This window comes from Pelecanus crispus, chromosome 2 (assembly GCF_030463565.1).
Source record: "Pelecanus crispus isolate bPelCri1 chromosome 2, bPelCri1.pri, whole genome shotgun sequence".
Lineage (NCBI taxonomy): Eukaryota > Metazoa > Chordata > Aves > Pelecaniformes > Pelecanidae > Pelecanus > Pelecanus crispus.
Genome location: NC_134644.1, coordinates 134,013,493 through 134,040,597, shown reverse-complemented (window position 1 = coordinate 134,040,597; position 27,105 = coordinate 134,013,493). Strand labels below are relative to the sequence as shown.

The following is a 27,105-nucleotide window of genomic DNA, read 5'->3' as shown; positions in this document are numbered from 1 at the left end:
GATTCAATGGTCTGTCACTGGACAGGTTCCCCAGTCTGTGATATTGCCAAAGAAAGCAAACTTCTTTCACCGATTTAAAATTCTTTGGCAGCACAGCATCCCAACACAGTCTCAAGAGTTCTTCAAAGAAGTTTGATACTGAAGCTGACAAGACCACAAAACGAGAACAACCTTGTTTTCAAGGGAGCGTTTGGGAACAGAGACACAAGCCCATTATGGGAAAAGCAGGACTTTCTCCACACCCCTGAGTAAGCATAAGGAACAGCAAATGCTCTTAATGCGGCTCCCGACACGTTTCTCTCACAGGTAAAACAGGGCTTAGTACTTAATAGAGTACTCTGAGTTGTCTAGCCACCCAGGCACAAAAGTGGGAAAGAAGATAAAGACTCTCCTACAAATACAACTAAGGAAGCAGTGATTGGTTCCTTCAAAGGAAACACTGCTCCTTTAACCTGCACGGCATGTCCCAAGATTTAGAGAAGACGCGCAAAGAGAGATTGGGTTTGAGTGGACAGGAGAGACCAGCTCTGAGGTCTGATGTCCAGCACAGCCACAGGAACCCATGCATGTTTTTGAGGCAGACTCCTTCTAACCATTGCTTATTAAACAAAGCTTCATTGTAGTCAAGACCTTGTAAAACCGCACTAATTGAGAAGTCCTGCAGTAAAAGTTTTTTTACTTCTTGGGGGCAAAAATTGCAGGGAGATGCTCAATACCATGCCATTTGGCCTGGTCAGCCTTTAAACCTACGAGTACAGGGAAATGGAACAAGAAGGTTATTTTGGGTGATATAGTATTTTGGTTTCCAAAATACATACTGGGATTTATATAACTTAAGGGTTTTCCTAAGCTGTGAATTGCTACGTATGTAAACCCCATCCTTAGGACAGCCTGGAACAAAGCCAAAATTAACTCCTGCAATAGGGATAGGCTCATCAACTGTAATTTACTGAACAGTTAATATAACCTGTTCAGGACAACATTTGATTTTACAAGCCACTGTCTATAACTTCTTCAGGAAACATCGTCTCTGCTAATACAGAAACTTCTCTTTCTTGCTGAAGGAGCAAGGAACATCTTACTGTCCATGCCTCATTTAGCCATATAGCTGTATCAAACCTAACCAACGGTCAGTCTTGTAGAATATATACAAAGCTGATACATTAACTACAATTTTTAAACCCTAATACAAATGGATTTTGCAAACTGATTTGGATTAACCAAGTCTGGCTGTGCTTCCATCTGGAAGTTATATTTCATAACGCTAGCCACATCTTGAAAAACAGATTCAGATGTTTGGAACAAATTCAGAACAGTTGTAAGAAATTCTAGGTACAAATGAAAAAAAAATTGAGCTTTAATGTCTTTTTTCTTCTCAGTTTTCTTTCAAGTAGGCATTTGTAATCATGGTGTTTAGGGAGTTGAGGGGTAACGAAAGAATCTGTGTTATTATCTATGACGTATTTACTCATGTGTAACGGCAGTTTGTTCTTTCTCATACCACTCTGCAGCATTTTAAGCCTATCCTGATAAAGGGACACAATGCTGAGTGAAAACAGTTAAGAAACAGGTTGAAGCATCTGGTCTATCCACAAAGATTTTCTGCTAGGAAAATTGTCTTTACATGAAACAGCAAAATTAATATAATCCCTACAGTGAGGATACATCAATACCCATATCAAAACGCCTTTTTGACAGCAGAGCTTATAGCCCATGGGTTATGTCAGTATAAAATAGCATCTGTGAGAGTTGTACAACTTGTTAACGACGCCAAGTACCTACCTAACTTCTTTATTTAGAGAAAAATGTCATCAAACCTTTTTACTCTAAGCCTTCATCTCTGGATTTGGTCAAGCCTACATTAATGTTGAAGCAATTTAATTTCATAATGCACAAACCACACATGAGGACAGATGAGCATTAGAAGAGAAAGAGTTAGTTCTGAAATCTAACATACCCAGAAATTGTTATGCCTTGAAAAGAAAATTTAACCTTTTGCCTTTCCAGCTTGTTTAAAGTAACTGTGAAGCCATAAACAGGAAAGCCAAACAAGAGAAATGTGCCCAAGTTCCTCAAAAACATGATGTTGTAGATGGTAGAAGGCAGATGACAAAACAAGATTTCCTCTCCACCCACGCCATTTAGCACAGATGCTCTAGAAATCCCACAAACACTGTTTTTCTCTGATTGCATATAGAAGTTTCCTGACTTACCTAGCCTTTTTGCTGGTCTTGGGTTTTGGCGTGGTATTTTTTGCTTTCTTTTCCTTTGGCTCTTTAGGGGTCTTAGGGACTTTGGGGGTCTTGGGTTCCTTCTTTTCCTTGGGTTCTTTAGGATCCTTCGGTTCTTTTTTTGCCTTGGGCTTTTTCTTTTTCTTCTTCTCTTCTTGGGAGCAATCCACTGAGTTTCTGCTTAGATTCTGGCTGTCAAGTCCCCCAGGAAAGTCTTCCTTACCAAAACTTTTACTGGGACCTTCTGCAGCAATGTGATTGTTTTTCTTTTTCTTCTTCTTTTGCTGTGGCTGCGGCTCAATTGATGGCAGATAATCGTCGCTTTTCACTAGCTGGGTATTCGGTCCACTAACCTGAGTCATATCCGGCACTGGTTTCTCTAAAAAGGGTTCTGACGGAGAATGCTGAGAGAGACAAAGAGAAATAAAATTGTAGATTTGCAACTTTGCTTTCTAAAACTTTGCTCTTTTGGAGCAAGAAGTTACAGAGGGAGAAAATACTAAGCAGAAGATTAACCTAGTAGCATATCTGAAACATTATACAGCAAAACAGTAAAACCCAAAGCTTTCTGCAGTTTAAACAGTAGCAAAATGACCAGAAAATCTTGATATACCAAGGGTAAAATTATTCAAAAGCTTGTATATAAAGTGGAAGTATAGAACAGATTTAGTCTTCAAAATTCAGATGCAAAAGGAAAGCAATTGTTATTTCAGATATTTCAAAATAGTTGTTAGTAGAATGAATAACTTGTTACAAATTATTCAGTTGCACTGGCATTTTGTCCTCCAGGAAAAAGACTGTTAAAGTTTGTTTCTAGACATGCAAAGGAAAATAAAGTATATTCACAGGCTGCATTTATAAAAAAATTAATCAAGGCAATTTGCATTGGTTCAGCTGTGACAGGAGGTATTTTTATCAGCACGTGAAGGATTAAGCCACTTAAAATGTAATATAATGTTACATTTTATGTCACAGATCCACAGCTCCCTACTTGTAATTGAAACAGATTTGTTCCTGCTACAGATTGGACAGAGAACTACCTGAAGTGTTCGTGAATCTGCAAAACCATTCTGTTTCAAAGTCTGTATAGTGTATCAGGTTTGCACCAGACTTACACAGTATATGAAAACCTATGTATATTTACAGAAATATCAAGCGCCTGGACAAAATGTATCGGATATATTTGCAACTCTTTTCCTCTTAATGGTTCTGTTCTACACAAAGATCCATGAGTCTGCAGTGAAAAAATATCTGAGCTCTACCATGACTTCGCAGCATATCAAAGCTCTAATCTGCTTCTCCTCACTGGAGCCCGTGGTTACAAACGCAGGACAACAGTGCTTTTCAGAAAGAAAAGTAATAGCATGACACCGTACTGATGCCCTTCCTGCAACAGCATATATGGTCAGACCATTTTCCCACCCTCTTTCACTCTGTTTCTCCTCCTTTTCCCTAAAAATTAAGTCAGGATGATTCTAGGTGGAAGAGTTCCTCGTTAGCCGCGGTCACAAAGTCTAGCCATTTGAGATGTTTGATCCATTGAACTGGGGAGAAGAAAGGTCTATAGCAAAACAGAATTTCACTTCCAGGAATAGCAGTGCCTGTATAACTGTCTGTAATGTTACTCACATTTCCTTTTCTCCACTTTTTATTCAAACTGCACTTACTTAGGAGTGGCAAGCATGCAAACGAATGACTACAAACCCAGTCCCTGAGCATAAGGAGGACTGACGGACATACACAGACATATACTTTAGCCACCTGGATCTAAAAAAACAATGCACTCTAAGATTTAGGAAATAAAATTCTTAATATCATTACATGAGAAAGTGAATGCATGTGTATTTTTCCAAATATATTAATATAGTTTTCTGAATGTAAGCAGACTGAATCAGTGCAGTCCTAACTATTTTCAGCAGTTCTTCACAGTAGCAAGAAGCCACTGTGCCCTGAATACACTCACATACTCAGAAGCTACCCAAGCAGCAGAAGGAGCAAGGCTGTCAAGAAGGTAAGACAACTCTTCATTGCTGCTTGGGAGAGGTTTGAACAGTACAAGCTAGACACTACAGTTCTTTATGGAAGAGACTCCAGGACAAGAGGGAAGGCCTGAGTGCTGGACTGAAGATCTGGGTCTACTTAACCAGGAACTTCCAGGATGACTTCTGCATGTTTCTGTCCTTCACCTGCTTATTAAGATACTTTTCAGTGCAACAGGGTCTTAGTTGTAGCGGAAACTCAGCTCTAATGCAAACCTGATGTACCCATTGCGTTAGCACCACATCAATCAGCCCCACCTCAACGCAATCTCATGTTAGGCATCCTGAAGTATGAACCAACACCTCTTCTAGAAATCTGTAGTCACCATAATATTTACATATCTTCATGCTGGAAAGTTCACAAAGACTGGATATCTGTATAGGAAACGCTGATGCCAGGAAGTCAGTGGTGCCAATGGGTTCTGCAGTCCAATTATACATTACATAAAATAGGGATATTTTAAATCTTCTAACTGGTTTTCAATTTCGTTGACTGAATTGAATGTCTCCTCAGATTTGTTCTGTGACATAGAACAAAACTTTCTCTATACCTCAGACCGTTATGTACTTGTACTGTCCAACACTTATTTTTAGGTAGGAAAAGACAGGAATATTACACAGATCACCTGTTAAGTACTTCTTATCTATAGGTTTTCAGAGCAGTATTCTTAAGCTACACTTTCCCAAGGTAGTCAATGTATTTCTGTATTAGCTGCCATTTCATATCGCGTGCATCCTATGTTTTTCACAGACCTCACGTGCAAGTCTTCACTGAGCTGTCCACTGCAATACTCAGTCCTCTTTTTAAATACTGTTCACTTGCTGTGTCTAACATGCAAGAAATCTAAGGTTTTCTTTCCATCATTTGTAAAATTTGTATTGAGCAAGTACCTTGTGTTTGGCACTACAGTATTTGTTTGCCATATTAGGAGAGACTTTTACAACTATCTAAAAGCTTATAAATAAGGCACAACTTTCTAGAACAAATCAGAATTGGTAGTTTAATTTATTTTTCTTCCTCTTAAGCATGTGAAACAGCCAAGCCAACAAATACTAAAAACCACAAGAAATCCAGTATGCCACATAAATTTAGTTCTATAAAATTTTCGAGGTTGCACCTTCATCAGTGACATGACCGTGTCACTGACATTGATATGAAGCTTTATACGTGCTTGAGTATTCTCATTATCGTTTTAATCTAATTCAAAAAATTAATCCTTGTCTCCTTTCTAAGACTTGTGGGTTCTTGGGTTTTTTTGTTTGCTTGTTGTTTTAGAAGTCTGAACACCACCTTTCAGCACAGTCATAAGCAAATCTGAATGTAAGGCAGACAGCTTTCCAAGTCTCCACAGCAGCAATGTCAGCCCTTCATGATTTGACATTTATAATTTTAATGTAAGGTCTGGCCAGAAGGTAAAGCACTGAGAATGGCAGCAATTGTTTCCACACTGTAATACTCAGTAACTCATTCTGGAAGATGGCATCCTATGAAAATTCAGATTCTTAGTACCTCAAAAAGCTTATCCACAAGAGTCATTCTCAGGCTCTAAACCAACTTAAGCTATACATTAGATTTAAACACTATGCGTGAAACAGATATTTAAAAAAACAAAACAAAAAAAAAAACCAAAACCCCAACAAAAAACCCCAAACTTACTGCCTTTTATTTACAGTACCAAGTTATGTGCATTACCAAGTGTACAAATTAAAATATTATGGTTTTGTTTCATATCATTCATAATGCCCAAAAGAGTAAGCTACAAAAAGCCAAGTCTCCCCTAATTAGGCTTTGTTTATATTTCCTATTACTTGAAAATACATTACATTACTTTTGCAACATGCCACTCCCTTAGCAGTTTGGCACATTCTGTAATTCACTTACATGTGACCTTTTAAATTGTAGCACTCTTTCAAAGAAATGGGTGTGATTAACTTTATTTTTCTAGGAAGCCTGTGCCTACACTTTTGCAATATGCTAAAATGGTTTATCCCTAACTGACAACCCCACATTGCTCCCTAGTGTGAAGCTGTGTAGGAGCAGCACAAATCTGGTGAGAAGAAGAGAGCGGAAGCAGCTTGTAAGATGCATTTTCTTACCCCAAACCAGTGGTCTGCTCTTTCTTAAGGAGAAAAGGAAGAAGAACAGGCTTTCACTAGTAAATATTAGTTTAAGCCTACCACAGGGAATTATTTCAAATAGTTCTACTTCTTTAAGTCTACAAAGGATTAACTCTAGTTACAGGGTCACAATTTCTAATGAAAGAACCCCATTTTCCATTTACAGAATTTAAAAAAAAAAAATGTATATTACAAGTTTTTACCAAAAGACTGAAAAATTGATCTGCATACTTCAGAGAAATCACTTCTCCTGATGCTTTTAGTAATAACAAAGCCATAATTTAGTATGTTGGTACAGAATTTAATCTTCCACAGGAAGGAAACCAGTGAAGATTAAACACAAATAGGTATTAATCCTATTTGATATTGAAGCAGAATTATTTTTGGTATTATTTGAAATAAGGTGAAAAAGGTGCTCAAAAATATTGGTGTGTTTACTAGACCCACATCTCTTTAAATCTTTTAGAGAAAAGCTGTTTTTGTAAACATTTAACAAAGAACAGATGGCCTGTTTTAATCATGCAAAAAAACCTGGAGCTCACATTAATACTCCTACCACTGACTACTGGGGCTGGTCACCTCCCCAACCAGCAGCATGGTACACTCTCCAGTAATACCATTTCATTTTACAATGGACATTTTCTCATCAATTCCCACTGCTTGACAGTTAATCAATGCTATTAACATGCAATATCACAATGCAAGACACTTCTAAAGATCGCAGCTTATTAGAGCAAAACAGAGATTCTTCAGGAGCTCTGAGGAGTTAAAATAATTTGCAGCTCAACAGGTTACCCAAGATGGTAATATGCTTTTGCATTATCAGTAAAAGCCAACAATATCTGAGCAAATAACAACTGAAAACACTATTTGAGAAATTGTTTCTGGAGTGCAAAAAAATCTCACTTTTCTGGACTTCAAACTTATTTTTAAACTTCCAAACACGTATCACCAAGATTTGAAAAATTAAAACTGAAGCTGCCTGCGTTTCACAGCTGCTTACACGTTTAGAGCTAAGCTCATTCTCCGCAGCCCAAAGCACAGATAGATGTCTCGAACCAGGCCTGTTACGTAAAGTAGCAAGATGGACAGGATGTAGGATTAATCCAGTGAGGGTTAGTGGCAGGGAGGGAGGTTAAGGAGAACAATCTTTCTGTGGATTGAACCACAATCAACTGTACTTAAGCACTGAAAGTAGCTGAGTGTCAGTTCCCTAGCAGAGCAGCAACTTGAGCCAATATTGAGCTTTAAGAAGTATGAAGCAAGAGCAGCGAAGTATGCGGCATGACTCGGCTAACTTTGTGAAATTTAAACATCAGCACCAACCAAAAAAAAAAAAAAAAGAAAAAAAAAAAGCTCCTTTTTACTAGGACTACTTTCATTTCCCTCATGGGTATTTCCAGACTCCCTTGTCTTTTCCGTATTATGAAAAAGATCTACTGTAACTACATTTTATTTAAATTTTCTTGAACTTTGGTTTATTAACTAAGTTGTGTAACAGTAGAGCAAGTGCTCAGTCAGTTCCCACTGGCTCCAAAACACAAACCTCTCCAATATGGTATCTATACAGTGGATAATTTCACGTTTGATAAATCATTACTGAATATTCTCATTTGCAGCAACTGCAGTCCTGTTATATTATCACCTTCACTTTGGAAAAGTTAAAACAGCAACCTGCAACCAAAGAAAGTTCTTTTACAACAGAAGACGGACTACAGCATCACTTCTGGAAGCAACTCTACCTAGTGCCACAGAGATCACTCGTTTTGAATTTGTATACTTCCTGATAGCATGGTCCCCAAGGTGTCAAAAGCCATCACATGTAGAAATTGCTCCACGATTCTTCCTTTCAAAGGTTAATGAAAAGGATTAATCATCCCTCTGGATTATTCAGAACACACTATTTATCTTGACTATCCTCCAAACAAATAATTTGCAAAAGTTTCTGCGTCATGTCTCCATATGTAGCTTTGTCTCTGCAATTCTCAACTTGTCTCGACAACGCTTTCAGCATTAGGCCTATCTTGGTGCTCCCTCGATCTGAAGCACACTTCAGCTTTTCTACACCAACGTAAATACTTTTCAGACATTATCCGCCGGCAAAGCTCACCTATCAGTAAAATCTCCAGAGTAAACAGGAATCAACACCACCTCCGAAACTGCCACCAAATACCAGTACCTGCATTCAACAACAGTACAGCTGTAGTTTTTTCCTATAGTAGCTAAAGTCCAGAAACATCCTCAAGACTACACTCACACCCATAATTCTTTCCAAAATCTGTTTTACCAATCAGTTTCTCTTCCTTTATTGTGAATTATGATCCCTTCCCTTTTCTGTGGAACTACTGCCTTGAATTGAAGATACATATGTCTTTTTTACTTTACTATATGAAAATCCGTAGTATTACCTTACAATGTTTCTAAACAGCATCATATTACCCAAAATAATTGGTATCTCAGTACTTAATGCCTCTGAAAACATTGTAGTTCCGAAGTGCCAACTTGCATTTATAAACCAACAAGTCTTGTCACTGATCTCTTCTGCAATAAAGGGAAAAAGGCATCACACCAGATGAGAGTGAAAGAAGGCTATTTTGCAAAGAAACTCTACAGGAATCTTGTAGTTTACTAAATCTCTTGTTATACTTCCACAAAACACACACGAAAATGTATGGAATACAAAAGTTCAATTAATACCTTCTTAGCAAGACATAACTTGACAATTAAAGATTACTTCGTATGCAAAAAAAATCATTTTTTAGTGAAGTGCTGCTGCAATACCATTTTATTTCTTAAGCAAGTCTTCCTGCTCTGTTACTACTAATGGAGACTATTTTTGAAAAACAGGTGCAACAAATGAAAAGTTAAAACTTGCTGATCCTAAGTTTTCAGAAAAACTCTGAATCAAAACAACTTGTTTTGATGCCAGCAGCATCCTAACAGTGGAGTGGAAGTGATTAAAACCTATCTTAATGCCCTCAGCCACCACTGCAAAAGTAGACTCATTGCTGATTTGGGGGAGCTGAAAATATCACCCAATTACTGTGTGTGGAGGAATAAAAACATGCTATACAAAATGCAGAGTTCCTTAATTGAGTCTCAGCACAGCTACAGTATCAGAATTATTTTTTATTTCTGGTCATCTACTCTGTGGAGTAAAACAGATTACAAAAGATGAATGACACTAATGTGGCTACCCAAAAAGCAAACATCCCATTATATTTTGTAGCAATGATATATAGCAACACTGTTTTGCACTCACGTAAAATGAGAGATATTACTAAACCTGTGGAATATCAGCCAGTGCAATGAGCGCTGATGGTTTGTTCACAGCTCAAAAACAAGTAACTTATCCCGTAAGAGAGCTCTTCTGGTTGCTGACCACCGATTGGAATCGACATCAGTGTTGATCAGACAATATCAGACAACTGCCACCCCTACGATAATGAAGCGTGTATGGTCCAGATAAGCTTTCCATGTAAGAAACTGCAGTAGTTACCACACTGATTATATGTAACTGCTAATGCGATGGTCCGCAAGACAAACATTTTATTAATACTTTTTTTGCTACAGATTACTTCGTAATATACACTGGCTTAGACAGCAGTTTGCTCCTTATGCAAGCAGGGCAGGTCCTAAATATTACACAGCAGTAGCTAGCACAAGCCTGACTCTCCACCCTCCGTCACCACCATGCAGACTGGTCAAAGACTCACAATTTTACTAACAAGTTTTTACTAACTCTAGCTGTAGAGACACATAGAAAGGGTGGGACAGTGAGGTACTGAATTCTACTGGCAAAAGCTGTATTCCTCATGTTGACAGCTTGTGTTCTACCTCAAGCCTGCCTTCCCTGCACAGCCATGGTCGAAGGAAACTGCACTTCTGTGTACGCTCTGTTATCAAGCAGTAGACATGCCAGAAGCATGCCAGCATGAGTTTTACCACAGAAGTTTTACAGAGTTTATGCTATGCAGTCTATACCACAGGTGGGAAAACGACAGGCAGACCAGCAAGAGTCCTACTGTAAAACAGCCCATAAGCATCTTTTTCTTAACACCTGACTTCTGCCAAGTAGCACCTGTATTTAAAAATGTGGATATTTTCTTTGTGAAGTTGTGTCTGTGAAGTTACACCCAAGCACAGCTACCAAGATACCTAGTGCTTACTAGAGAATTCCTTGGATTAGAGAATATTCAGGTTTACCACCAGTCTTTTCCAACCCCTATAAAACAAGGCGGTGGCTACACATCTCCAGGCAAGATAGGGAAGTCATGCAATAAAGTGAGAACATGTCAGGATGAAACTGTTTCCAGAGGACCTAGTACAATATTTCCAACTTCTCTGAAAGGGGGAATAAGGGAGGAAACACCTTCACACATTCAATCAAAACAGTAATATTGAAACTGATATTATTAAATACATAAACCTTATAAAGAGTAACCTAACATTTTAGCATATGTAACAGGCTGACTTTTTGCTCTTCGGCTTGCCTCCACACTCCCCACAGCCCTTCAGCTCCACTGTAAAAGCGAAGCAGTTCCTCCGAAATAATAAAATGCAAACAACCCCCCTCTCTTGGGCACATTTCACAGCCATACTTTGAAATCCAAGATCCTGAGGGAAGAGTGGAAGCGTACTGCCCTGCACACGCAGCCCCCTCCCTCCACCAGCAGAATTCCCTCCACTCGGTTACTCAGCGTCAAGCAGGTAGAGATCCATCTCCGAAGGGTAACCTGTTCCTACATCACACTGCACTGCCATCACCACACGTTAGGACGCTCCGGCACCAACTGTGATTTCCATTTAACACCCTGTCCCCTACCCAGAAAAAGAACACCCAACAAAACAGTCCTGACTGACTTGGTGTATTAAGCGCTTACAGCCTGACCGTAGTAATTAAAGCGACAAATGTCCCCTAAAATTTTGTTTTTCTACAGAAGACTTAAAAGTCACTCAGAGAACCATTTTAAGAGGAACCTTAATTAGCTCATATCTACTTCTGTCTCTACCATTATCAAATCTAAATCACAGTAACACAGAGCAAACAGCATCAGGTTTATGACTAAGGAGAAAATCAAAGACCAGCATACTTGGTGCAAACGCTGCTGCTTCTGACCACAGACAATCAAAAAACTTCTGCTTGTGCTTTCACTGCTGCAAGCAGCAGCAACAGCAGAAGCATTACACACCACAACAGCAAAAGCATTTCTGTTCTCGTACTTTTTTCCCCCACCCCTTGTAACCCCCAAGAGTTAACAGAAAAACTTATTTAACAGGCTATATATGTAAATATATAAGGTGTGAGGTAATAAGATATTTACCTATCTTACTTGTTTACATAACATTTTATGGGTTTTTAACAGTAAGTTGTATATATAAATTCAGAAGTGACACCTCTTTTTTGATTTGCAAAATCTCTAATATGTTTATCTGATCTCAGATAAAGTACACTTTATCTTCTTATACTTTACATCAAATAAAGTGCACTTTAAGGAATGCAGAAAAACAACAGAGAGAAAAGCAGCATGTTTGGTTTTGGTTTGGTTTGGGGAGGGGGTGTTTTTTGCGTTGTCTTTTTTTTTTATTTTAACTAGAAGAAGCTGAAGACTAGCAGGCCAGGAAATTTTTTATTTCTTCTGCCTGCTCTGCAGCACCCAAGGATCAAGTAAATACAAGCTTCAGAAATACCATCTGTTTGATGGACATCCTGTGAGCCCTAGTCTGTTGCTTGTAAGGACAGTATGAAATGCTTCACAACTTTAACAATGAATCAAAAGGACCGAACTGCAATAAAGACTCTAAGGAAATCTGCAAGCCCTCATGAAAAAAGAGCAAGTTTTCCCCAAAGGTATAAATATATATCACATTCTTAACAGCTCAAGAAAAGGGCAATGGCCTTAGACGTTTAGAATTTCAACAGATGCCACAAAGGACTCGAACCCCTAAGTTTTTACTCCTGTACCTAGAAAGAAAGTCCCACGATACTTCCACACCACTCTCCCATAAGTGTTTTTATTAAATAATAAAACATTCTGAATTCTTCCACAGTTTACAGCAGGATTTTTTTTTTTTATTTCACCAGGGTATCTTGCAGATAGAGCATACCAGCATAAAAAAAAAGAAGAGCTTAAAGCATTAGAAAAAACACTACCAGCACAGATACTACACTTTGGTTTCAGTTTGGAACTGACAAACTTTTAGTTCATCGATATTTTATGTGGATGACTTGCAGCAGACCCCACTAGACAAATAATATAATACTCTTTTTCTTACCTTGCCATCTCCCCCCTCTGCAAGGTGAAGTTGCACTGTATCCACAATCAAAAGATGAAATCTTTTTGATTTGTTACTTGGGCTAGTGCATTTTTTAAAGCTACAACTAGTAGTCAGGTCTTTTCTGCCACAAATTTTTAAAAACACACAAAATTCTCAAATCCCATATACTTCTAACACTGTAAAATACAAAAGGCACCACCAAGACAATGAAAGTTAAAGCAAGTCTAAGCCAACTTTTTTTTATTATTTTTATGACTTTTAATCTTTAAATTTGCTGACTTATTCTGATTAAAATGGTCTCATTTCAGAACCTCCTGAAGAAAGCCATATTTGGTAAGTGTTTTCCGATAGCATAAGATGATACCCACAGTAGCTCCACCATCCTGTCTCTACTGTTTATGTCTACTTCAAATCTCAAAGCGTTTTACTTGTTGCTGCTTCAATCTCACAACCCAGGTGAGCATGCTTAGTACTAGGAGACTCACAATTTCAAATGACCTAAAAGTTAGCATTTTGTTTTGACATTCTAAATGCCATTTCCTTAGTTACAAATAAGTTCCACATCAGAATAGAAAAAGAAATTCCAAAACCCGCCACTTTTATTTATATTAGCTGTCCCTAATTAAGTTGAAGTGACTTGTCTAAGCTATTTTTATCCAATGTTAAGTTGTTCTTGTCCAGCAGAAAATCAAAAGCTTTCTCCAGGCATTGACCAAATGAGTCACCCAGCAAGTGAAATAGTAAACACGCACTGTTGTCTTGGGAAAAAAGTATTTAAAGTTCACTGTAACCCTAAGAAAAACTATTATAAACATATTTTTCTTTTTTAAATGGCAGTCTAAATTATTATGTCAAATACTTGAAAACAAAGAATAAATGTCGTTAGTGTCACTTATGAAACAAATTCTACTTCCTAGTACTTAACTTTTTACATTAATGTCTCTAACATGCAGGCTGACTCCTCCCTAGTTACCTCCAGAATTGCTGCCTCATTCAGCATACAGGATGGATGAGAGTCCTAGGCTAAATCACATCTGAATGACCAAGATATTATCCTGAAGAGAAGACTCATGCTACCTTGAAACCTTGAGTACAGAAAAGGGAAAGACTGCAAGGAGACTGTCTGTGATGAAAGCAGTGAGAGTCAGGCAATGTAATTTACTGTCATTTTTTGCACCACCCTCAACTCACTGTAGTACTTTTCTATTTTTTTCCAGAAAGGGTTTTTGGTTTGGTGGGTTTTTTTGGGGGTGGTTTGGTTTTTTTTTTTTTTTTCTTTTAAATTACATACTCATTTCTTTCTAACATGGATCTCCAGCAAAGGACTTGCCACGGACCCTGGTTCTTGAGAAGTGCCCAACCATGACTGCAAGAAAGTACCTACTTGGATAACTACTGGCTTCAGCATTAGGGCAATACAGCCCAGCATAACGCACACTAAGAAACCCAAAATCCCATGTCTATCGCTCTGGCCCCAGGCAACTCCCTGTCCCTCTGTCTTCGTTTCCTTGTACGTAAAATGGAGAACGCACATTGCAGGAGAATTTAGAAAATGAATGAATTAGTGGTTGTTGAGGTTTTTCTGTGTTATGATTTAAATTACTATTAAAAAAGCTCATTTATCTATGAATTCTTCACCAAGATATCAAGAGAGACAGCATCTGTAGGAAGAGTCAGTCTGTTTCAAGAGATTCAGTGATATTCAAGATTGGGTTTACTGGATAATATACAGTAAATAAATTATCAGGCCATACCTCAAATAATAAAAACAAACTAATTAAACAGCTAGTTATATCACAGAAGATCTTCCACGGATAGAAGAAAGGGAACAGAGAAAACATGGTTGCATACACAGATTACATCCTATTTCAGAGGCACAAGGAATGTGTAGCAACAGTCCTACTTCAGCTCTTTCTTAACTTCCAGCTTTGCAGCTTGCTATCATTCTGTAAACACAGTCACTTAAAATACATGTATTAAATTAGACAGTTTAACATTTTCTATAAATTTGTTGTTTCTTGATACTTACTTTCAACAGACAAAGTATATACAAACATAACAACCAAAGACTTCTTGCCAACTGTACATACAAACAAAGCAGACTCCACAGTCAGTAATGAACAATTATAGTTTTCTGGATGTCCTCATCGCACCCCTCTTTCAGAGACATTGATGCTTACTGCAATATAAATACTTATAAGCTCTAAGGTGACACATATTAAGCATGTGAGAAGACAACAAAATAAGAGTTAAAAGGTACTTTTTTTTTCTTACATATATATTTACAAATATCTACATATGTAATTTAACATATAAACATTTACATATAAACATTTAACTTCCACAGCATTCTTGAATTTCCTCTACTGATATCTGACCCCCTTCCCAAACCAATACCCCACCCCACCCCCCCACAACAGAAAAAATAACCAGCTAAATCATGCTGGTTCTTCCCTGGTTACATACTCAAGAATTAATGTTTTCCATGCTGTCACATAGAAGATACCCAGTTCTGAGGTTAAATAAGTTCTATGTAGATAAAAAAAAACCATGATGGATGGAGAGGCAGGTTTTTCTTTTCCCTCTCCCATCTCTAAATAGAAAAGGAAAGTAACCTGAAAACATAACAACTTGTGAGATGGCTTTCTTGCATTTTGTTTTAGATACACTCCTAAATAGTTAAGGAAAAGCAGTAATTCTAGAAAAGTCCCTGATTAACCAGCCTTTAAACACCTACAGTTGATCAACTCATGGAAATCAGAGGACAAAAGGTACGATATATCTTCAGCAGTGATGCATTTTATGCCAACGATACTATTTTATGAGAGAAAAACTACTAAAGATTTAATGGTGCCAATTAAAGAAGCCAAGAGTTTGCATGGCTCAATGGGTGAGTCACAAACCTTTTGCCTATAATAGGTTCCATTATAGCCCAGAGCTCAAGCTGTGGGAAGAGGATTGCAGATGAGTAAGAGGAATTAGTGTTTTTAAATGTTATTGCAAAGGAAGGTGTCCTTTAAGCATTACACAGCTGTGACTAGCAGCAGTAGAGCAGCTTGCGCTTACTCAGAATCCGAGTTTTAAATGAGATGCTGGGAAATTTGTGGACACCTCACAACTTCAAAACGCTATCAAAGAAATTAGGTCCATCAGTGTAAAGTCCTCACAAATTTAACTAGCATTTCATACACATTTCCAAACTTGAAATACTTTGGTACTTGCAATTTTTGTGCTATGTTATTATTATGCATCATTATTATCATTTTTGGTATTCATTTATGTTTATACAAACTAACCTTAAGACTGTGTAGCTGAAAACTAAAGTAGTTTGTACTTAACCATAGGATGTCTATAAACAACTGGTGCAATGTACAATGAGGAAAAGAAAATTAAAATGGTAAAGTGCCTCTCAAGATGGCTCCCAGTAAGCCCAGGGAAGTATTTGTGCCATAGTACAATATCGTATGAAATTCTGATTGTGCACATCAACAACGAGACCTCAGACACAGGGACGGATTAACCTGAAGGAAAAGGCTAAAGGGAATTTAACTTACTTTAGATCGATTGCTATTTATGAAAACATTGGCAGATCCTAATACAGGAAATAAAAAGAATTAAGATGGGTAAAATTGTCACAAGAGCAAATCAGGTATCAAACCAGTCACTAATAAATTTAGGATAGAAAGTCAGATGCCTGTTCCAACATTTAGAGTAATCTGATTTGGGTCAGGATTTCAAAAAGGAGTACTGGGAGCAAAAGCCAAGTGCTCTTTAAATTGAAGTTTGATAAGGTTATGAGAAGTAGTTCATAAGATGGTACATGTGACAGCTGGATGCCCAACTCAACGGCCCTGGCAATCTTCACAAGTACTTTGCTCCTCATGACTGGTGACAGTAAAAATCAAGAGCAAAATCTTGCTTAGATTAAAAAAGTATTTTAACAAATGTAATTTGGAATATGACAAACACTGAACGTATTAGTTCAGGAATGAGCTAAATATGTGTAGAACAACCATTTATGTTTAATTTTCTAGGGGAAGGAAATCTCTATTAAGCAGACTAACAGGGCTGGTGAAACACGCTTCTGGTCGCAGAAGTTTTACCTTCAAACCTGAAAAAACGGGTTAATTACCCAAAAGGCTTTTGTAATTAAACTGACCAATATAGTCAGAAAGAAAACTTTAAGTATTACCTCTTTTGTAAGCCTTACTTTGCTGACATCCTCAAATCATCACAGCTATAAACACGACTACTCAGATACCCAAGGAAAACCTCTGTGATTTCAAATGTTTGCATTTATAACACCTTCCTTTGACTAGAAATTGTCTTCGTTCATACCATGATTGTCATACAAAATAAAACAGCACTGTTTAAAACATAAAGGGTTACTTTTTAAATAAAATTGCAGCAGTCTCAGAATCCTTTTGCAATAGCTTTTATATTCCCTGGTTTGGACAATTTTCCCAAAACAATGCAGAACTAACTTTTATTTTTAGGTACTCTAGATGAGAGAGATTTGAGAAAAGTAGTAGGAAGCAATCTATGAAATTACTGGTCATCAGTTGTTCATTTACACGGTTACACTATTTAAATATTAGTGATATATTTGTAAGGAGTGGCTTAGTGCAGGTGATGCTGGTATCCAATTGCTGTGCATGTGTTTCAACTGGAAACAGGAATACTGCAACTAGAAAGGCTCCTGAGAGAATTTCACTTCTTTCTAATGTTGTGTTGGAAAACTTGTTCTTCCTCAAGAGCTTCCTACACACAGCATCCCTAACACAAGATATCTGAATCAATGAGGATAAATGGAGTTAGAACAAATTCTTCACTCAAAACAAAAAATTGTTTTCCACAGAAATTATTACAGAGCTCCCACACCAGAAGTCCCCAACCTGCTTTGATGGCCCTCCAGACCAGTTAATTAATAATGTAAACCCCTTCTCCCATCCCCACCCATTGAGGCAATTAGGTGGTTTACAAGAGTGCTTTGTTTTGGGGTAAGGTTATACAAGCCGGTGTAGAGACACTCAGAAGAGACAGAGAGGAGCAAGGGTTTTTATCTTTTACACCCACTACTAAGTGTATCAGACTTAAGCAGTTAATCATAGAATCACAGAATCGTTTAGGTTGGAAAAGACCCTTAAGATCATCAAGTCCAACCGTTAACCTAACACTGCCAAGTCCACCACCAAACCACGTCCCTAAGCACCACATCTACACATCTTTTAAATACCTCCAGGGATGGGGACTCAACCTGGGCAGCCTGTTCCAAAGCTTGACAACAACCCTTTCCATTTTTTCTAACATCCAACCTAAACCTCCCCTGGCGCAGCTTGAGCCCATTCTTCTCATCCTATCGCTTGTTACTTGGAGAAAAGACCAACACCCACCTCACTACAACCTCCTTTCAGGTAGTTGTAGAAAGCGATAAGGTCTCCCCTCAGAGCCTCCTTTTCTGCAGGCTAAACAACCCCAGTTCCCTCAGCCGCTCCTCATAAGGCCTGTGCTCCAGACCCTTCACCAGCTCCGTTGCCTTTCTCTGGACACGCTCCAGCACCTCAATGTCTTTCTTGTATTGAGGGGCCCAAAACTGGACACAGTATTCCAGGTGCGGCCTCACCAGTGCCAAGTACAGGGGCACAATCACCTCCCTGCTCCTGCTGGCCACACTATTCCTGATACAAGCCAGGATGGTGTTGGTCTTCTTGGCCACCTGGGCACACTGCTGGCTCATGTTCAGCTGGCTGTCAACCAACACCCCCAGGTCCTTTTCGGCCAGGCAGCTTTCCAGCCACTCTTCCCCAAGCCTGTAGCGTTGCATGGGGTTGTTGTGACCCAAGTGCAGGACCCGGCACTTGGCCTTGTTGAACCTCATACAGCTGGCCTTGGCCCATCGGTCCAGCCTGTCCAGATCCCTCTGTAGAGCCTTCCTACCCTCCAGCAGACCAACGCTCCCACCCAGCTTGGTGTCATCTGCAAACTTACTAAGGATACACTCAATCCCCTCATCCAGATCATTGATAAAGATATTAAACAGAACTGGCCCCAGTACTGAGCCCGGAGGAACACTGCTTCTGACCAGCCACCAACTGGATTTAATTCCATTCACCACAACTCTTTGGGCCTGGCCATCCAGCCAGTTTTTTTACCCAGTGAAGAGTGCTCAAAGAGCAAGACAACCTGCAGATCATACTTCAACTACTTGCATTCCAGGTCTTCTTGTAAAATATATATGTTCCCTCCCCCCCCCCAATATTTTCTTTGCTTTACTTATAAATACAAGCATCTAGCTCTTCAGCATCTACAACTCACAGAATATGTTCCTGAGATAAAAGGAAAATATGCTGATTGGATTTTAATTCTGTGTTTGTGACTTGGAAGAAGTAAATTGGTGGTTTTCTAGGATTGAAGTAAGGTAGGTATTTTCACGTTCACTACTAATATTCCTTTTATGTATTAGTCCCCACAGTTCTGCACGAGATTTTTTGTTTATCCAATTAGACATAGTTAGTAAAAGCCCTTTAAATGCAGAAAGTTACTTTCTGAAGCTGCAGCGGTTGTATTTTGGATATACTAAAAGACAAAGCAGAACAGAAGACTACACCCAAAGGCTTTTTGCCTTTTTGAGGACAGACAAATGCACAGAAGTAGTCAACCTAGCATCTGACAAAGCACGCAGGAGTTGAGGAACAAGCCGTGTTAGTTTTTCTCAAGGGAGGGCTCCCGGCACAGCACCCCTCAGAGCACCGTGGCAGAAGCCTGCCCAGGGCGGTGGGGACGGAAGAGGAAGGAGGTTTGTGGCCGCCTGCGTAACCCCAGGCACATTACCCGCCTGCACATTTCCACCCTGTGAAATGGAAACAGTGATCGGGTTTGCCTGCCCCACCAGTGTATTCCCCTGACTCAAGTTACTCAGAGGTTCTCCGATGGAAGAATTTAACAGACATGGAGGGTACGTATCACAGGCTAAAGCCATCTTTTTCTAGCTGGCTTACTAATACTAACCTGTCAAACAACCAAGGTAACTGTGGTTTCATGCTGTCACAAGATATGCAGCTCCACAGAAAGGCTCAGTTATGTCCAGGTCCCTTCAAATCCAAAGGCAAACATTAACCTTTTCAGTATATGTTCTCTTCAGTCTTTCCATGTCCTTTCCAAAAAAGGTGGCACTGTACAATCCATTACTTCCAGGTGAGGTGAGGATACACTGTCTTGATCAGCCACACAGAACTCACTGTTGGGATTCCCCCCCTAAGAGATCATAGAACCATAGAATGGGTTGGGTCAGAAGGGACCTTTAGAGGTCATCCAGCCCAACCCTCCTGCAGTGAGCAGGGACAGCTTTAACTAGATCAGGCTGCTCAGAGCCCCAGCCAACCTGACCTTGAATGTTGCCAGGGATGGGGCCTCTACCACCTCTCTGGGCAACCTATTCTAGTGTGTCACCACCCTCATTGTAAAAAATTTCTTCCTTAAATCTAGCCTGAATCTACTGTCTTTCAGTTTAAAACCATTACCCCTTGTTCTATTGCAACAGGCCCCATCTTTCTTATAAGTCCCCTTTAAGTACTGAAAGGCTGCAATAAGATCTCCTCGCAGCCTTCTCTTCTCTAGGCTGAACAACCCCAACTCTCTCAGCCTGGCCTCGTAGGAGAGGTGCTCCAGCCCTCCGATCATTTTGGTGTCCCTCCTCTGGACCTGCTCCAGCAGGTCCATGTCCTCCTTGTGCTGAGGGCCCCAGAGCTGGACGCAGTACTCCAGGTGAGGTCTCACCAGAGCAGAGCAGAGGGGCAGAATCACCTCCCTCGACCTGCTGGCCACGCTGCTTTTGATGCAGCCCAGGATTCGGTTGGCTTTCTGGGCTGCAAGTGCCCATTGCCGGCTCATGTCCAGCTTTTCATCCACCAGTACCCCCAAGTCCTTCTCTGCAGGGCTGCTCTCAATCCCTTCATCCCCCACCCTGTACTGATATCAGGGGTTGCCCAGACCTGGGTGCAGGACCTTGCACTTGGCCTTGTTGAACCTCATGAGGTTCACATGGGCCCACTTCTCGAGCTCACCCAGGTCCCTCTGAATGGCATCCCTCAGATGCGTCAACTGCACCACTCAGCTTAGTATCATTTGCAAATTTACTGAGGGTGCACTTGATGTCACCATCTATGTCGTTGATGAAGATATTAAACAGTACTGGTCTCAATACACTTTGCTGGGACAGGGGATCTCTACGCTTCTGTTTACACTGAGGTGTAACTGCTGTCATTTCAGACACCAGCCTGAGCAGTTCCTGTCTGAAGTGAGATTTATGTTATAACACAGAACTCTTGTCAACTTTTTATTTTCCATTTTTTAATCTGTAAGCCTCTAGTAGTGGAGATGTAATTCTCTTTAAAAACTTCCCATGCGCATATTGTTGCTTAGCATATAAACCTGCGCTCCTTAATCACCTTTCCCAAGCCACTTAAAAGCAGTCCACAGGGGTCTTCAGAGGTATAGACCACAGGTTGAAACCACCGACTCAGAGAAATCTTAATGGATACACATAAGATACAAAACCAAAAGAGATCATCAGTAATCAACTTGATTTTTCTTTTGGGGTGGGAAGACTGCAGTTCTCAAAATGGCCTTTCCATTGCAATATTTTATTAGCTTCAGCATGACAAAGTGGGTTTGAAATCACAGACTTGTTAAAAAATCCTTTGATGTTATATATGCTGCCCAAGATCCATTTATGTCAAAGAACCCAAGATACTTCTCAAGCTCTAGTTCTTTAGTCACAGCAACAAATGAAAAAAAGCCTTTGAATATGTTATTTAATACGTATTTATGACATGAAAGGTAGGCCTTTCCCAGCTCCTCTAGTAATCGAGCTAAACTAACAATTTGAAAGCGTCATTAGAACTGGAGGGGGGGGGGGGGGGGGGGGGGAGAAAAAACCCAACCAAAACCCCCACGCTTCCTTTTCTGTGGACAAACACCTCATTTAGCAGTACCAACTGAGATAACTCTTAATTATGTCTAAATCACACGTTAGTTCTCCAACCAGTTTGATTAACATAGTTCCATGAAACATTAAATACTTTATATTTAGTGCAGATACCTTTAGTATCCGAGTTCCAGCTGTCCTTCACACAACTTATAGCAGCATGTAAAAATCCCTTAAATCAGACATGCCTACAGCAATATCAGGTCTAAATTATGTTTTATATTGTAATACCGTATTATCACCGGAGAGCTGTGTCTGAAGTGACCCTTTATAACTTACCCCTCACTGCCATTAACAGTTTCCGAGTTGCATTTCTAGGTATCGCTGTACAGCGCGGCAGGGAACTGTGGGAACTGCTCTGCCATCCCCTGCTCGCCACTGCTGCAGAGCACCCCTCAAGCACACCCGACACAAACACAGGCAATACAAACACAAAACAAACGGTTATCAAGCAACCTACGTCAGACAGAAAAGATTCCCTGAATCCCAGTCTAATGCCTTAGTTACACAATTACCTGGTTTTCAACAAGTTCTCCTGAAATATTTCAAAGGAAGCTAGCAGAGAGAAAGACTTAAGAACTAAGTAGTCTCCCACTATTGTAGGCATTTATCCCTATGTCCGCAACTGATGGTGCGTGCCCTGGTAAACATTTGCAATATCCTATTAGCAAACAGTGAGATATGAATAACAACTATAAAGTCCAAAGTTTTAGACTAGTTTTAATGACTATATATTTCATATACAGTTGTACAACTAAACTGCGAGGTCAAATTTTATGGGAAGGTATTGCTTTAAATTCAAACATGCACTGTATATTACAAGCTTCCCACTATATTTAGCAACAATTGGCTGGTACAGAAAGATTTCTTCCAAAAATAAAGCACTTCATATCATTCAGCACTCACATGTAAGGAAAATTACAGTATTATCACAGTTATCAGAGTCTTGCAGGGCCAAAAAAGATAGGAAGTACCAGAATGCAAGTGGATGGAGGGCCATCTGGAAAGAAAGGAGATGTAAAAGGAGTGTGGAAAACGCAGAGTTCACATTGACTACTAGATATTAGGAAGTTTGTTGTGAAGCTTGTTATGAGCCCTCTCTCTCTCTTTTCTTACAGGAACACTAAATCCAAAAATCTATAGAAGTACTAACTTCTCGGTCACTGTGGTCATTATGTTCTTTTGGTTGCGGGAGTTACAGAGACATAATAAAACACAATTTAATTAGCACAATTAAAGTTGACTAATGTTTTTCTGATTAAACTGATTAAGTTATCCAGCCTGTTTTAAGAAAGAACTCTATTGTAGGTAGGTATACATTCCTTTTGGGAACTCTTGTATTACATATGAAAATTTCCTCTCTGATTAAAATAACAAGAGTTTGTATTTAACAAAGTATAAAAAAGGTGAAAGATGAAACTTAAATAAGTATTTGGCACTCCCTACAACATGTTATATCAATATAGCAAAGACACATTTGGTGCTGTATACTGAAGAATAAGTCTTGCACTCTTGAGGACAAATACTTGCAGTTTTCCAAAATTAAAAGGTTGGTAATATTCCACAGAAATCTGCCAAGCTCCAGAAGTTAAGATTTCCTGACTTTTAATTTCTACAGCAGCAACCCATGCAATATGAGCCCGCTCCCAGAAGTTCTTAATTTTTGTGCTTGTTCAGTGTAATACATGAGGCTGCTGTCTCCTAAGCTTGGCTAACACAATAAAACCACTGAGGAGGAGTACAGGCAAGAGTTGCATCCAGACCGTCGGTATTGATTCAGGGATGAACAGGTGACGGACAGAAGCAAAGGAACAAAGATTCCTCTCAACCCAACAGTGGAAGATCAGAGAGATCTCCACTTGTTTTCTTCCACAACTTGTATAACTGCACTACTCTCAAGTTAACCTCTACAATTACCAAATTCCTACACAAGAAGTGGGATGTCCTGCTTTGAACTGTTAGACTGGTCATCTCCATCTTCTTGAGCTGCACTCTTAAGCAAGAGCAATATTGGAAGGAGTGACAGGGAGAGCAGGGAGATGGCACGTTTTAGAGTAACAGATCAATATTCTGAGTAAGAATTGGAATCGGGAGTTTTAGGAATTTAGGTTTTGAATAAATAACAATCTTTATGCCCATCATCTGTACGTTTCTCTTCATAAACAGGGGAAACACTATTGCCAACCCTGCCCAGTAACTGAGAAAATTCTAACTAAATAGGTGATATATCAAGGTCAGTAAAATCAGAAAGAATGCTGATTCCAGAGTTTATAAATCAAACCCACACTCGGATCACTAAGCCATCCTCTTAGTTCTGTTTCCTCATAAAGACAACTAAGAAACTAATCTTTTATTTCTAACTTTTCATGCTTTTAAACAATTCTCGATGTTGAAGAAAAGAATCCCATTCAGTCCTCAAGGAAAACAATTCACTGACAGATATTGGAGGCATCTTCCCTCATTTCAATGCACATGACGCACTTCTAATGAAATTGTGCCAAGCTCTCTTTGCTAGAAAGGAGATGTCCTTTCATCTCTTCAATAACAAAATAGCTGCAAATACTTCAGTTGGAAGAGGAAAAAAGTCCTTCTTTTCCAAAAAAGAAAACACACCTCTGAAATCAAATCACTCATTTATATTTGTGTGAAAAAGGAACAAAAGGTGAAAAAAAATCGGGAGAAGCTGGAATGTGACCTGTTTGCCACTAATTCAATAAAACAAGACAAAGCTTTGACTTCTAGTGGAAGTCTTAATTTAGCAAAAATTGAGGGAGGACTCAAGGGCTGGTTACTGAAGGCAAGTGCTACAGAAACTTGAGCTGCATAAGGGTGTAAAGGGCCTGAAAGCTCACTGCCAGAGGAAGAGGCAGTCCCCATCTTCCCTCACCAAGCATTCCTACTCCCACACCACCAGCTTGGGCGATCGTGTGGCCACGCAGTGAAGAGATGCCAGGAACGTGACCTGGCCAGATAAGGCAGTTCATCAAATGATCAGGTGTGCTCATGCAAGGAAGGAGCTACGGTTCTGTATCCCAGACCTCTGCCACCTTCATTTGCATGGATTATTTTTTTTAAGCAGATTAGCTACTGAGAGTTATTGACTTCACACAACTATGCTGGGAAGCTGTCAGTGGACCATCTGCCCACAGCATGGTGACACAAAGGTGCACCCTGAAGCAGCGTGCAGAGCAGCAACAGGCACCATTTGCCAAATGGCTGCCTCTGGCAAGGGCTCAAGAGGCAAGGTGACTCAAGCAGCTGGTACAGGAGAGGTGGGGTGACTCCCTGAACTTCTCTGTCCCCATTTTAAACACAGGCGTTGGCCATTTCCTCTCTGTTCCCACTGCTCAGCCCTGCTCCATCAGCTCAGCTCAGCCTTTCGCTGCCCCCTCCCTGATCACCGCTTCCTGCCCACGCTTCCTACTCTGCTCCCACCAGCTCCCGAGAACCTGCTTAAACATCTTTAGACCACACCTGCAAACTTGGGAATTTTTCAAAAGAAAGATCTGTATGAACAGATGCTTTAATCACCGTGAAAAATTGAAGGGTGTTAATCTCGCTCCTTAGCTACCAAACTTTACAACTGTTGACAAGAGAAGGTACCAAATATTTATAGATAACATCTCTGAAGAAAAACACCCAAGCAATTTGTTCCCAAAATCCAGACCACATTACCACCTGTATAATATCTCTCTCTCTCTCTCCACACAATTAAAAGAACATTGATACTTAGAAAGGAAAGCTCTCAAAGAGAATAAAGAAACAAATCGGAGGCGTACATACATCTGTTCAGATACGTTGGTCAGGTGAGACCATCCCTTTTTAAAAATACCATTCCAGTATTTAGCTTCATAATTGTTTGGTTATCAGTTCTTTCATTATAACTGGAATCTGAAAATTCAAAGTGAAAAGCACCATCTCACTGAACTGAGGGAGAAAACAACCTCTACAGACAGAAGTTAAAAATCAAACTTCAAAGTGATGATGTCCCATCACAGTGGGAACTTAGATATTTACTCTCCCCAGAGGAAAAAAAGAGAGGGCACTTACGCAAGTTTGTGACACTTGCATTCAAGATACAAGCAAAGGCAGATTAGTTTAAAACAAATGGATGCCTCAAATTCCACATGAAAAAGAGCAGGATGGAAGACCAGGAGAAAGATCCATAATAAAAAAAGCAGGAAATTACTATTTTGCTTGCAACTTGTTCCTTATTAAGAGTGCCACTGTATTTAAAGAAATAATAATTTTAAAAAAAGGTAAAAAAAAAATCAAGCATTTCTCCTTTCATTTGCCACAATTTTCCCCCCTTATAAGTTATGTAGGCTGATGATGATACAGACATGAGGGTTTGTATTACAGTATCAGCTTTCAGTCATGAAGAAAAGCTTCTCTGAAACAACAGATTAAATTTGTTCAAATAAATATAAAATAGGAGAATGTGTTCAGCCATGGGAAAATAAGATGACTGCCAAATCCCACTAGAAGTGACCATCAGCAGATAAGAATACTGTACTGCAGTACTGAATAGCAGCATAAATTTAAAAGTATTTCTAGTTAGGTGATTCCCTAGGTAATGCTAATGATTTCAAGAAAAAACACATTCAGGTCACCAACATATCATAGAAACTTTCAACATACTCATGCTGAAGAACAAGTCTGGTAACTCCTAAGCCTACAGTATCAGTATGCTGATGCAGACTTGTGTTTTTAATGCTAATGCTGCAAACTGGCTTTACCCAAAACTCCAGAGCAGATAATTTAATGGCACAAATTGTTTTCATCACAGTCAAATCATGGCACCTGAGGGAAGAAGTATTCCTCAAGTTGCTTGTAGCTCCTCAGCAGTAAAAAAGACCAAAAAATCCACAGCAAAACCACCTCAAAACTACAAGTCTTTGGCCCAAAGGACTACTCACTGCAGAATCACTGCAACTCTTTATTTACAAAAGTACATATAGCCTTCTCAAGGGTGATAACAAAATAAGCCTTTGGGTATGTTAATCTTAACTGTTAGACTGGAATATACCCGAGGAGTTTCAGAACATGAACTCTGGCTGGACAAAGTATTTACTATTATTATAGCCTTTGAGACACCTGCATGTGAACTAGCTCGTGGATGGATCGGGTTATCAGTGTAACAGGCTGTTCTACTCCACAGAGGTGAAACAGCTTCAATACTTTTAACCAAAGGTAGCTTTAATGGTCTACTTTTCTTTTATTTGGAAAATTATAGTTAATTACATTGCATACATTGCTCAAATACAGGGGTTCTTCAGAGCCTCAACAAAATACAGCAGAAGCCTGTAATTATCAGCCTTTACTTTTAGATGAATACTATGGATTTTCTTCTTAGCTTTTCCTTCATCATTCTCCACAACGTCTGATATGGCCTAGGTTTTTTACATATATTTTACATGAATACACACACACACATATATGCATATCTACA

General features: G+C 39.4%; 1 protein-coding gene across 2 annotated transcripts in view; it reads right to left on the bottom strand.

Annotated features, from left to right (window-relative positions):
• The window catches only part of CHD7 (chromodomain helicase DNA binding protein 7), a 90,714-nt gene that overhangs the window by 56,422 nt on the left and 7,187 nt on the right, over positions 1-27,105 (bottom strand). The window contains exon 2 of one of the 2 annotated variants that reach the window (XM_075706580.1): positions 2,214-2,635. In XM_075706580.1, the coding sequence (XP_075562695.1) occupies positions 2,214-2,635 (422 nt within the window). The remainder of the gene's footprint in view (positions 1-2,213; positions 2,636-27,105) is intronic. The other variant, XM_075706582.1, reaches the window with a different exon arrangement.